The sequence below is a fragment of the Canis lupus genome, chromosome 19 (genome assembly GCF_048164855.1).
Source record: "Canis lupus baileyi chromosome 19, mCanLup2.hap1, whole genome shotgun sequence".
NCBI classification, from domain to species: Eukaryota; Metazoa; Chordata; class Mammalia; order Carnivora; family Canidae; genus Canis; species Canis lupus.
In genome coordinates, this window is record NC_132856.1 from 2,872,130 (window position 1) to 2,884,971 (window position 12,842).

The 12,842-nt window shown below is 44.2% G+C and overlaps 1 protein-coding gene across 1 annotated transcript; it reads left to right on the top strand.

Annotated features, from left to right (window-relative positions):
- The first annotated feature begins 7,434 nt into the window (after positions 1–7,434).
- PRR23E (PRR23 family member E) lies at positions 7,435–9,498 on the top strand. The gene has a single exon (XM_072788103.1). It carries the CDS (start codon positions 8,696–8,698, stop codon positions 9,392–9,394), a length of 699 nt encoding a protein of 232 aa, XP_072644204.1. The 5' UTR covers positions 7,435–8,695; the 3' UTR covers positions 9,395–9,498.
- Positions 9,499–12,842: the final 3,344 nt, after the last annotated feature.

Genomic DNA, 12,842 nt, shown 5'->3' on the forward strand with positions numbered 1-12,842 from the left:
CTATTCTGCCAACCTTCCCCTTTTAATTGAAATGATTAATCCATTTATATTTATTGTGATTAGCATTAAAGTAGGATTTATGTCTGCTATTTAGTTCTTTGTCTTCTTTCTTGTTTGTTCCTCTAGTCCTCCCTTACTGCCTTCCTTTGTGTTAAATACATATTCTCCAATGTACCATTTTAATTTCCTTGTCATTTCTTTTACTATTTTTTTTTGAAGTGATTTTCTTAGTACTTACCCTGGGGATTACAATTTTTAAAAAAGACTTTATTTATTTATTCATGAGAGACACAAAGAGAGGCAGAGACATAGGAAGAGAGAGAAGCAGGCTCCATGCCGGGAGCCTGATGTGGGACTCGATCCCAGGACCCCAGGATTGTGAACTGTGCCAAAGGCAGACTCTCAACCACTGAGCCACCCAGGAGCCCCTGGGGATTACAATTAACACCTTTAATTATAATAATATAGTTTGGTTTAATATGAACTTCATTTCAATAATATATAAGACTTTGCTCCTATAAAACTATATTCCCTCCCCCTCCTTTATGCTATTATTGTCATACAAATTATACATTTATATTTGTGCCCATCAATAGAGATTAAGAAACATTGCTCTTTGTAGGACAGGAGAAAGAAAGAGCTATAAACAAAAAACATATTTGTACTATTTTTATATTTACCTATGTAGTTAGGTATGTATGTAGTTAGGCAGTTAGTTATGTAGTAAGGCAGATCTTCTAGCAATGGATTATTTGTTTTGTTTATCTGGGTTTTTGTTAACTTATTTTTCAGTTTTGAAAGATAATATTGTTGGACATAGAATTCTTGATTGATAGTCCTTTATTCCCCTGAGGGCTTTGAATATCTCATCTCATTGTTTTCATGATTTCTGTTAATCTTACTGAGGATCCCTTGTACATAATGAGTTACTTCTCTTTTGCCACTTTCGAGATTTTCTCTTTGGTTTAGCTTTTAATAGTTTGATTATAATCTAAGCATGTATCTCTTTGAATTTATTCTACTTGGACTTCATTGAACATTTTGAATATGAAGTTGTTTTTATCAATTTATTAAGTTTTTAAACGTTATTAAGATTTTTTTCTGCTCCTTTTTTGCTCTCTCCTCTTTCTCTGGAACTCCCATGTCAATGAATTTTTATATTTGGACACACATGTAACCACAGCTCAGGTCAATGTGTAAATTATCCCCAGCATTTAGGAGGTTCTCATGTGCCCCTTCCTATCAAATTACCCACACTCATTCTGAGGTTAATTTCTTTTTTTTTTCCTGAGGTTAATTTCTATTTTAACTTGTATCACTATAAATTATTTTTTGCCTGTTCTTGAATTTCATGTGACTGAAATAATATAGAATGAACTTCTTTTGTCTAACTTTTCTAGCTCAACAGGATATCTAAGATTCATCCCTTTTGTTAAATGTAGAAACAACATATTTGTTTTTATTATTGTGTGTATTTGTTTTTATTCTGGTATTTAAACATGTCACAATTTATGCATTTTACTACTGATAATTTAATTTTTTTCAGTTTTATCTTTGTGGATAAATATTCTTAAACTATAAACATAACTATAAACTATTCTTAAACTACTAACATAAGCTATAAATATTTTTGTACATATCTTTTGTAGACTCATGTAGTCACTTTTTCCCTCTGATATATATATATATATATATATATATATATATATGGTATATATAATATATATATGGTATATATATCATGGTATAATAATTTCTGTATTATAGAGTACTGACAAAAGGTTTTCCAAAGCATTATTCCAGTTTAAAGTCCCACCACTAATTTTTGAAGTTCCAGTTCCTCCACATGTCTATCAGCACCAAATAATGTCAGTCTTTTTTATGTTAGCCATTCCAGTGGGTGTATGGTGGTATCTTATTTAAGTTGCATTTCCCTGATTACTAGTGATGTTGAGCACATGTTCATGTGCCTATTGGTCAGTTGGTTAGTCTCTTTTTCAGATCAAAACCATTTCTAAATTAAGCTGTATGTCTTTTTCTTATTAATTTTTAGAAGTTTTTTATGAGTTCTGCATACATATTGTTGGTTTAATATATGTACTACAAACCTCTTCCACCAGTCTGTAGTATTCATCTTCATTTTCTTTATGGTGTCTTCTGATGAACAGTTCTTAATTTTTTAAAAAGATTTTATTTTTATTCATGAGAGACACAGAAAGAGAGGCAGAGACACAGGCAGAAGGAGAAGCAGACTCCCTGTGGGGAGTCTGATGTGGGACTCAATCCCAGGACTCCAGGATCATGACCTGAGTTGAAGGCAGATGCTCAACCACTTAGCTACCCAGGCATCCCAACAGTTCTTAATTTTAATCAAGTTTAATAATTTTCTCTTTTTCAAATGGTAATTTTTGTTGTTACCTAAGTAATCTTGGCCTAGCCAAAAGTTATGAAGTTATGCCCTATATTTTACTTTTTATTTTAGAATAATTTTATATTGACTCGGTGATGGGCACTAAAGAGGGCACTTGATGGGATGAGCACTGGGTTTTATACTATATGTTGGCAAATAGAATTTAAATAGAATAAAAAATAATTTTATATTTACAAAAAGAGTTGCAAAAAACATTATAGAGTTTACCTAAACTCTTCACTCAGCTTCCTCTAATTTTAGTATCTTACACAACTACAGTACCTTTATCAAGACTAAGAAATAAGCATTCTTTTTTTTCTTTTAGAAACTTTATTATTTTATGTTTGAATTTAGGTCTATAACTCCTTTTAAACTAATTTTGTATATGGTATGATACATGGGTCATCTATTTTTAATATGGATATACATATGCCCCAGCACCATTTATTGAAAAGTATTTTATGTATATATTGAATCCTTGGTATCTTTGTTGAAAATCCTGAGAGTCTCTATATAAGGATTCACTATTTTGTTTCATTAACCTGTATGTCTAGTCTTACATAAACACCATGCTGGCTTTTTGACTATAACTTTACAGTAAGTCTTAAAACCTGACAGTGTAAGTTCTCCAGATTTATTCTTATATAAGTTTGTCTTGGCTATTTCTGGCTTAATCTCACTAGAAGTGTCAGAAATAGATTTTCTTAGTGATACTGGTGGCTCATTAATCAACACCATGGATGTTAAAGATGTTTAAAACTGAAGAAAGAAATTCAACTTTAAATAGAAAGATCACACAAATGTGTAGCTGAGCAAGCCACCATGAAACAAAAATGAATCATAATTACATTCCTATGATATGACAAAATAAGAAAGGATTAAGAAACAGTACTATTAATTACCAGGGGGAAAGGCACTATTTATATGGAAAAAGATTCTGATAAAATCACAAATCTCAGCAGCAAAGGTGGAGGCAAGAAGGTTAATTAAACAATATTTTCAAATTGCTTAGACCAAGTAACTCTGGATCTAGAATTTTATACCCAGCCAAACTATAAATTTTAAAAACTGAGAATAAGATAAATTTTCATATATAAAATCCAATCAAATTTTACCATTTACAGGTCCTTATAGAATTAATTACAGAATAGAAATCATAGAATTTAATGAATTATATATTGTATTACAGAATAATAATGTAAAAGGAAATGAATCCAGAAAGAAACTGTGTAAGTCATAAAGTAATGCACAGAGTCATTAGTGAAGGCTATTGTTAAATGTAAATAACTATTGACTTAAAAAGCTAAATATCAAGGTCAAACTAAGATTCCAAACATTAATATAGGATGTTAGGATATATGAGAGAATAATAGAAAAAAGTGGTTTAAATAATCTTATATCCTTGGAGGGAGAACATAGCTATTGATTTGCTAATTTAAGATAACAATCATGAATGGGTAAAATGATTTATTGAAAGATAAATACTATCTGGTGATACTGATGACTCAATGAAAGCATGTATGGTAATAGAGATATCAGATAAAATATAACTGAAGGTAAAAACCAACCTGAAGGATCAAGGGAAGTATCAGCCAAGGTTCTGGTGTGAAATGTTCAAGTGGTTCATTAAGGAATATTTAATGTTTAATGAATGAACTATTTTCAGCGACCTGGGAGGAGGTAAGGAAACAAAGAAGGGAAGGTAATGCACCCAGGGACTATAGACAGTGGGGAGTCCTTGCCATTTCTGGGTCTGAAAGGGCAGGGATGGGGCAATGACATGAATTCCACAGGGAGCCAGAGCTCTGAGGAAAGGCTGCTTGACCTGAGCTGTGGCATTTTGTACAGGATATAAAGAGTTTTAATAGAACATGTAAAAAGATTACCTTTATATAAGACTTTGTATGCATGATAGCCCTGCAATGTTGTGACCAGAAGCACAGAAAATGGAGCAATTCTACCCCATTACTAGTGATGTAGCCTCATGTGCAAAATGGGAAAAGCGCTGAAGCCAGCACCCTAGTGGCAGCACCAATCCTTTTTTTTAAAAAAAGATTTTTATTTATTTATTCATGAGAGACACAGAGACTGGCAGAGACACAGGCAGAGAGAGAAGCAGGCTCCCTCTGGGGAGCCTGACGTGGGACTCCATCCCAGGACCCCGGGACCATGACATGAGCTGAAGGCAGAGGCTCAACCACTGAGCCACTCAGGTGCCCCATCAGCACCAATCTTAACAGAGTACACTTAGGCTTTGCCCAGTCCCCCACCCTAATCAGGGGTGTGAGCATAAGTAGTGACTGCTCCTGATCACTTGGGATGATCATTTGTGTCCCATATACATTTTGCCATGTTTACTTTGGAGCTTCTTGTGACCTTCTGGAATATGTATTGACTCCATAAGAAAATGCAGCCTCACATTTTAAACAATTGGATTTTCTAAATCCTGATGGTTGTGCTGTGGTGGGTCTTGCAGGGTGACATGAAGATTAAAGGATTGTTAAAAAAAAATCAAACAAACTTCAATCTAGAAATCCAGAGATCTAATTGACTTTACTGAATGATTCCTGAATGGGGCAGCATCCCATCTAGCAAGTAGAGGGGAGCTCCAAAGGCTATGGGAAGGGAAAGGTTTTTAAAGGTAGAACAAGGAAGTCATAAACAGAAAAAGGGATTATTTCAGGTGAGGGCAACATCAGTTGTGGACGAAGAGTTTTACTAGGTGGGTTACCTCATCTTCCTTTGGGGGATGGACAGGGCCCAAGTGACAGATTGCCTTTTGGTCCTGATCAGAAAATTCCTGGCTGACTGGTTAAAAGTTTCATTCCAGGGAGGTTGAAACTGCAGGTAGGTGAGGTTTCAAGTCTTAGTTTGCTGACTTGGCCTAAGTGACGCCATGTTGTGGGTTTCTTTGAACCCAATACACATGAAGTGCTTAGGACAGAGCTGGTCACAGAGTGACCTTTCATTAAACTTTGGAAATTATGAGGATTCTTATAGGGTATAGGTAAAATAGAGCATGCAGGAGCCAGAGTGCTCAGGAAAGGTCACCTACATTGGGGCAGAGCAACCATGCATCCATGGGGCAGAGGGAGACTGACCTGGGAACTGGGGCCACAGTACTGCCTGGAGAACACAGCACCTCTTCAGAGACCATTTCAGCCACGACTGTCAAAGCGTCAGGATTCCAGAGACTTTGTTGGAAGGGAATATTCTAGGAAAATCAAGTGAGTATACTATGATAAAGGACAAATTTAGCCTAAAGGGTATGGGATGTGAGACGGTCAATCTTCTCTGGGGTGTGAGCCATGGAAAAGGGGATTGAGTCCCAGATGGGTGTGATTCCCTGAAGATTCTTCCCTGGAGACCTGGATCCTAAGAACCTTGCCCCCACATCCACCCCAGGGGCCCAGGTCAGGTCAATCTGAAATCCCATCTGAGGCATGCCCAGAGTGTCTGGGTCATAGAAAGGGAATTTGCAACTAAGGGAATTGAATTTTATGTTTTGATAGTTACTGTCAAATCAAACCCCAAAGAATAGTGTGTGCTCCTTTAACAACAAAACAGTGTGAGCTTTTCTCCATAGCCTTTAAAATACCATTGCAAAGCTTTATTTTTTATTAAATTAGCTGTAAAAATCAAAGTTCCGTTCTTTTCAAAATTTGACTTTTTAAGCATCTAAACATCTGGTGAAACTGGGCATTTTTACATGAAAAATGACAAACATTAACTTATTCTGGGACTTGCTTGTAGCTGCCGTCTATCTGATTTATAGATGGGTTCTTTATTTTCTTACTACTGACTAGTAGGCACTTTATTAGAAGATTATTAGCCCTTGTCTGCCATATGTTGGAAATACCCTGCTCATTTTGTGGTTTGCCTTTTGATTTTGAACATACCGATTTTGTCTTTTTCATTTTTAACTAGATAGGTTTTAAATTTAAATATTTTCTGATCTTCATACCATGCACAAATGGCCTCCTCCACCATGTTAAGTTTTTTTGAGAACATTTCTTGGAAGGTTTGAGTGTTAACTCTATAGAGGATGCTCTGAACCTGCATGGGCTACGAATGTCACAGTCCACGAGTTTGTGGATTCAAACTGGAATGGTTTCCTGGAACCGAACTTGCTTTCCTTCTAGAGCCCCCCTTTGGGCAGTTGTGGAAAAGATGCTCCTCCTCAGTGCTGGCTAGCTGGTCACTTGGGCCTTTCCCAGCATGTTCCAGGCTTTCCTAGGCCCCATTCCGGGAAGTGATCCTGCATCCCAGGCCCAGGGTGGGGGTGGCTGGGCATCAAGGATCTGGGAGCACAGGTCTGTTGGTTCCTATTGGGCCTTCAGCTGCGCCTCTGTCCCTCTCGTCCCTGCTGGCATTGAGGATGCACCAACCTCCCTTCTTGCCTCTTTTATATGCCTAAAGAGGACCCTCTGTGGGGCTGCTGCCCTCTCCTCAGCCCTGGGGCCCCCACGCCATTCTCAGTCAGGAGGGGATGAGTTGCCTCTTCAGTCACACATTTTAGGAGTGGTGGGGCAAGCCCACCCTCTGCCCTCCCCAGCAATTCCAGCTCACATCAGGGCTACACCTGCTTCCCAGGCCGTACCAGGACAGAGCACTGATTCGTGCTTCCTTCCAATCTGTCCTTAGCCTGGGCACCAGGAAGGAGGAGGAAGACAGCTCTTGGACCGCCTTTTGCCAGTGACTCTTCCTCCTGCCTGTGTCGGAAGAGAAGGGGTAACCCTGATCACATGGTGCCCACCCAGACCAAACTCAGCCTTTCTCCCAAACTCCCCAGTGTCCCTGACTCAGGGAACCGGCTCTTGGTCTACCCTGTTGCTCAGGCCAGACCTGGAAGGAACATCAGCCTGGAATCCTGCCCCTTAGCCTCCATCCAACCACCAGCCCTGTCATCTCGGCCTCCCAAACACAGCTTGGGCCAGTCTGCTTCTCCCCATCTGCCTTCCCTCCTCTGGCTCCAACACCACCATCCCTCAATCTGTGCCCTAGCTTGTCTTCCTTCCGTAGGCCTGTGATTCCCACCTGGGCTCCCCTCTCCGATTTAGAGAGGCTTCTGGAACATGAAGCTGGTCATACCACCTCTCTAGACTCCCAAGGTTTCCTGCTGTCCTGTGTACGGGAGGGTCTCCGCAGGCATTCACAGGGACCCTCATGATCTGACTGCCCTCTTTTCTAGAGTCTTCACCTGCTCTGGGCTCTGCCCAGCTTCTGGCTCCCAGTGTTCTGCTGAGCGCACACCGGGAGACTTGACTGGTTTCTTTTGTGTGCAGGATCTTGTGCAGCAGGCTGGTGTTTGTTGGGTGCTGCCCATCAGCTGTGGTTCAACCTACCTTTTGTGGCTGCTCCAGCCAGGGCCCCAGGAGCCCTGATCACACCAGCTTCTGCTCCTGGGTGCTGGGGACTGGGTATTTTCTCCTAGCCACCAGCCCCTTGACCATCTGTCTGCTTTATGCCACACCCTCAACGTGCAGGCTATCCCATCGCAGACTGCCAGAGTGACTCCTGGGCACCAGTTCTTACCTCAGAAACCTCTGCAAATTGTAAGGAAACCCCCCCCAGGGGACCTTTGTTATGTCGAGAAATAGTTGGGACCACTGGTGTGTCCTCTCCTGGCCCTGCTGGGTCCCTCAAGCATCTCCTTACTTCCTTTACACCAGTTTATACCACTTCCTCGTTGTGCTGCATGTGGCTGCTGATTATGCCATTCAGAACATTCCAGGAGAAAAAAAGTGTAGCTTTATGTTCTGCACTCTTTAGGGGAAATTGTTTGGGGAAGAGCCTGATTTGTGGAGAGGAAGTGCAGGGACGGGAGACAAGGATGGAATTCTTCAGGAACTTTCTAAGCAGACTCCACTTTCTGGTGGTTTACTGTATGTTTCTGACTTTTCTGTTCTGCCATGAGTCAATTTGAGGTGTTCAGTGAGCTTGGCCATTGGAATGAGAGTGAATTCAGAACTTAGGATTTGATGTCATAAGTTATTAGCCATGCAGGTGCCACATACACCTCCTCCTGCACAGGGTCACTTTTGCTGTTACAACATTCCCTCTCTCCTCATCCTCCCTAAGATGAACAAAGCTCTGTGACCACCTCACCTGGAACTTTTCCTGCCCTCTCCTCTGATTCCCCCTTTGAATCTTCCTCCTTGCCCCGTCTCTCACCCTGTCTGCTTGCCCCACAGATACCAAGGAGCCACCTGGAGGGGCCGTTGGGAATCAGCCCAGGAGGGAAACGCCTGGCTGTCTGGCTTTGGAGGGCGGTTCTCATCTGAGATGGGGGCAAGTGCATCTACAGAACCAGCCAGGCAGAGCGTCCACCCTGCATCTCAGATCCCTGAGGAAGCTCACGTGACTCCAGCGGTCGCCACCCCCTGGGCACCTGTGCACTCTGCCTATGGAGCCCAACCTGCAATTGACCCAACCCTCTGGCCTGTCATGGGAGCCCCCTGTGCTGTCCACCCCTGCATGGGGTACCCAGCCCCTTGGAGTTACCCGTGGGTGGGCGTTGGCAGTCCTCTCTGGTTAGGGCATCCCCCTCCAGCTGCCCCAGCACCTTCAGTCTGGCCCTGGGGCTTCTCCAGCTTTGATCCCCATGTGGGAAGCCAGCACCTGGCCACCATGGCCCCCAGGGGATTTCCTTGCCCCTGGGGACCCCCACCCCCATGCTCCTCAGTCCCTCTGGCTCTGAGCAGGGACGCCTCTGGCTACTCTCCCCAGGTGGGATGGCAGGCTCCTGCCAGCTCAGCCTTCCCAGCTGCCGTGGGGAGACCATCCAGAGGAGCTCCTCACTTGAAGAGGTGCCAAGCCCCTCCCTCAGAATGGGCTTCCAGGTTCAGCATTTGGGCCCCTGCACCACCCTCCAGCCCAGAACTCTGCCCCCTGCCCCCTTCCCCCAGTACAGACTCTCCACCTGAGCCCTGCTGTCCCCACTGCCCTCGGCCACCCTGCAGGGCCTGCGGCCGCCTCTTCTAGCCCCGAGGTGTTGTTGGGCGCCTCCCACTCCAACACTTAGGGAGCCGTGGGATCCAGTGAGTGCAATGTTTATTTTAATGTAACATCTGCCCTACTGTAATGCATAGAGGTAAAGCATGCATTCATATAAATTATTTAATGGTGACTGTGTTTTTGAAATGGAAATAAATGATAGTGTGCTGTCAATTGTATCTTTCTTATTTTTCATACATTAGTATATCTTAAGATCTAGTCTTCCCTGTATATGTTTATAGTACAGTTCATTTATGGTTTCAAATGTATTAACATAAAGTTTTCAGTATTATTACTTCCTATCATTTGTAGGATCTGCTGTATCCCACTTTTCTTTCCTAATATTGCATATGCTAAAGGAAGGAAGAAGGAAAAGAAAATCTTGCCTTGGGTGTGTCTGTTTTATTAGAACCTACTGTGGACACACTGATTCTCTTCTTGTGTCTTCTGAAGTGTCTCTTCACTTCTATTTCTTGCAGGCTTCTTGTTCGTTTTGTAACTTCTTAAAGATGACACTCAGTCAACTCATGTTTCGCTTTCATTCTTTTCCAATATGAATTTTTAATGCTATAAACTTCCTTTTAAGTATACCGCTTTATGTGCACCCCACAGTAGTGATATGTGATATGTTTATTTTTGTATCTTCTTAAACAGTCACCATTAAGTTGTCTTCTTGTTCCAGACAAACCAGAATCCTTTCTGTGGTTTTAAATGCCTCTTGTAGCTCTCTAGAATATCCCAATCACTATTCCATTTGCTGTTGCTGTTACAGTAGACTACTAATTAAAGTGAGAGCAATGTGTATGCAATGTAGCTGGAACATTAACATAGAAGTTGTTTGCTTCTACTATTCATATACTAACAGCACGTGTGCTACCCTGCAAACTACAGTTTCACGGAGCAGCATTTTGAACATTTGAAAAAGTGTTTTTGGAGTTTGAAATCATTGATCTGGTAGGATCAGTTGAATTAACCTTGAAGAATGCACCTCCGTTCCCGAGATCCACAGATTCCTGGAAAATCCAGCCTATGGTGGGGTGTCTGTGCCAGGCTTCCAAAGGTGTGGCGGGGAAGGGGCCCTGGTCAGGAGGACCTGGGCTGGAGTGGCAGGGTGAGCATGGCCCGGCCTCTTCCCCGGGGGAGGATCCACGTGCAGTGAATGTTTCTTCACTGTGCAGTCCTCCAACCTGGGAGACCATTCCCTCCTCTTTACAACTTCCCTCTAGGCTTTGTGTTCTGGAGGATGCTTTCTCTAAAAAAGATGTGAAATGCCCTTGACTCAGACTGAGGCTTCTCTTGGACTGTGAAGATACATTCCTCTTTTTGAATGGATTGGAAAAGTCTGAGCAGACCAGAGAGACTGCTGGTGACAGGTGCCCATGTGACTAGATGCCCCAGGAGGCCATGGAGGCAGGCACTGGCCTCAGGAGATCTGGGCTGCTCGGCCATCACCTCCCACGGTGTCCCCAAGGACCAACCCGAACGAAGTCGGGGAGCCTTTGTGTCACCACAGCCTATCACAGACCTGGCTCCACCAGGCACACAAAGCACAGGGAACCACAAACATCACTTGCTGCTGGGACAGGACCCTCGAGGGAGCTGCTTGGCAGGGAGGTTGAGGACAGATAAAATTTGCACCTCCTGCCTCCTGTGGCTGTGCAGTGCTCTGCTTGGAAGGTGTGCCCCTGCCCCCTTCCAGAAACCCCCGGAAGCCCCTGCCCTCCCCCAGAAACACAGGGGGCTGCTGCTGTGTCCGGAGCATTAGAACAGAGGAGGGGAGGAAGCTGGGCATTGTGCGGATGTGAGCACCCAAAACAGACACCTAGGTAGTAGAGCTGACATGGGCACCTCTGTCTGCCCTGTTCCACAGCCTTGCTGTCCCCACTTCACCTGGCCCCTCTCACCCTCTGAACTCACAGAACTGAACTCAACTGTAAAGCTTGGTTGTTCCTATGCCAACCTTATAGTTTTCCCACATTCTTATACTTTGTATTCTATTTCACACTAGCTTTTGTTACTTCAATTGCTCTATTTTCAAGGGCTGCATTACATATTACACATAATCACTTAAGAAAATGAGAATTCATGGTCATTCATCATCCGTACAATATACAGCTAGATACAATGGACACAGAACGTGATGACACGGTGGCCAGATGTCCGCGGCTGTAGGTCTGTCTCCAGCCTAGTCTTGCTTTGATAATGAGATGGGCAGGTGTAGGAGATTGGGCCAACTGCCCCAGCCTGGCTTTCTCTCCAGGGTCGCAAGGACACACGTGAGTGCCTGTTCCCCGACTCTTCTTCCACAGCCTGCACTGGGGATACCTGGACTTGGCTACGCCTGCCTCTGCTGGCCCAAGCTCCACACTGCGGTGTCAGCTCTGCCCTGGGTATAGGGCAGGGGCTGAAGAGAAGTCTCGGCTGCATCCCAGGAGGAGGGATCCAGGCTATAAAAAGAGCCACAAGCTCCTCACCCTATCTCCCCTCCTCTTAGGCTTGTGACTCAGTTTCCCCAGCCTTACTGGCCCTTGAAGACAGCCCTGCCAACAAGATGCCCTCCCTCATTGGCGACTCCGTCTTGGCCAGGCTGGCCTACTAGTGCTGGGGAAGCTGCCTTCCCCAACTGTCACCGCCAACCTGGGCTGACTTACCTCCCCTAGGGTGCTCACATCTCCCAAGGGCCGAGTGAGGATAAATTACAGGGGCAGGGCCTCGAGTGGGCAAACCTCATGCTGGGCTCTGTGCCAGTCCTTCTGCTCTGCACCCAAGGATGAAGGCTCCCTGACAAGGTCAGCTGATGGGAGGCCTTGGAGGGAGGGAATCATTCGAGGGAGGAAAGAAGGGACAAAGCCAGGGCTGTTTCCCCTCAATTTGCTTCCCGGGCTCTAGTTCCCCTGGGCAGCCCTTCTAAGGCCACTCTGACACCCTGAGATCGGGTTCTGGTGGCATCCTCACTCCCCTTGTCATTCAGCTGAGGGTGGGGGCCTCTTGCTGTTCCCCCAGGCTTCTCAGCTCTTCCATCACCTGCGTAACCAAAGCTCTGAAACAAATTCACTTGGTTTATAAGACTTCCAGGGGCTTATCTCCTGACAGATTGGCTGCGCCATGTAGCAATGCTAAGGAGGGAGCAGGAGGGTGAGGACCTGCACCCTTGACAGGATGCTGACTTGGGGAAGACTGGGCAGCCCTGCTGTGGTCTGGGATTCCGAGTCTGGGGAATCCCAGAACCTTCCTACTCTCCTCTTCACTGCTTGGCTAGTTAGCATTTATTGCAACATGAGGCATCAGGGTGGGAAAAGGTTGTGCAAGGGAGACGTCAGGGTGACTGCTCAGCTGCACAACCAGCTTCTGAAGGATGTGGCCACGGCCCAGCCAGAGGCCTCCAGAGACACACCTGCCATGGACAAGTGGGCTTCCTCATCTCCAGCGACAGATA

What these genes read in the sequence shown, in the direction of transcription:
- PRR23E (XM_072788103.1), top strand. Translation starts at nt 8,696, where the DNA reads ATGGGGGCAAGTGCATCTACAGAACCAGCCAGGCAGAGCGTCCACCCT.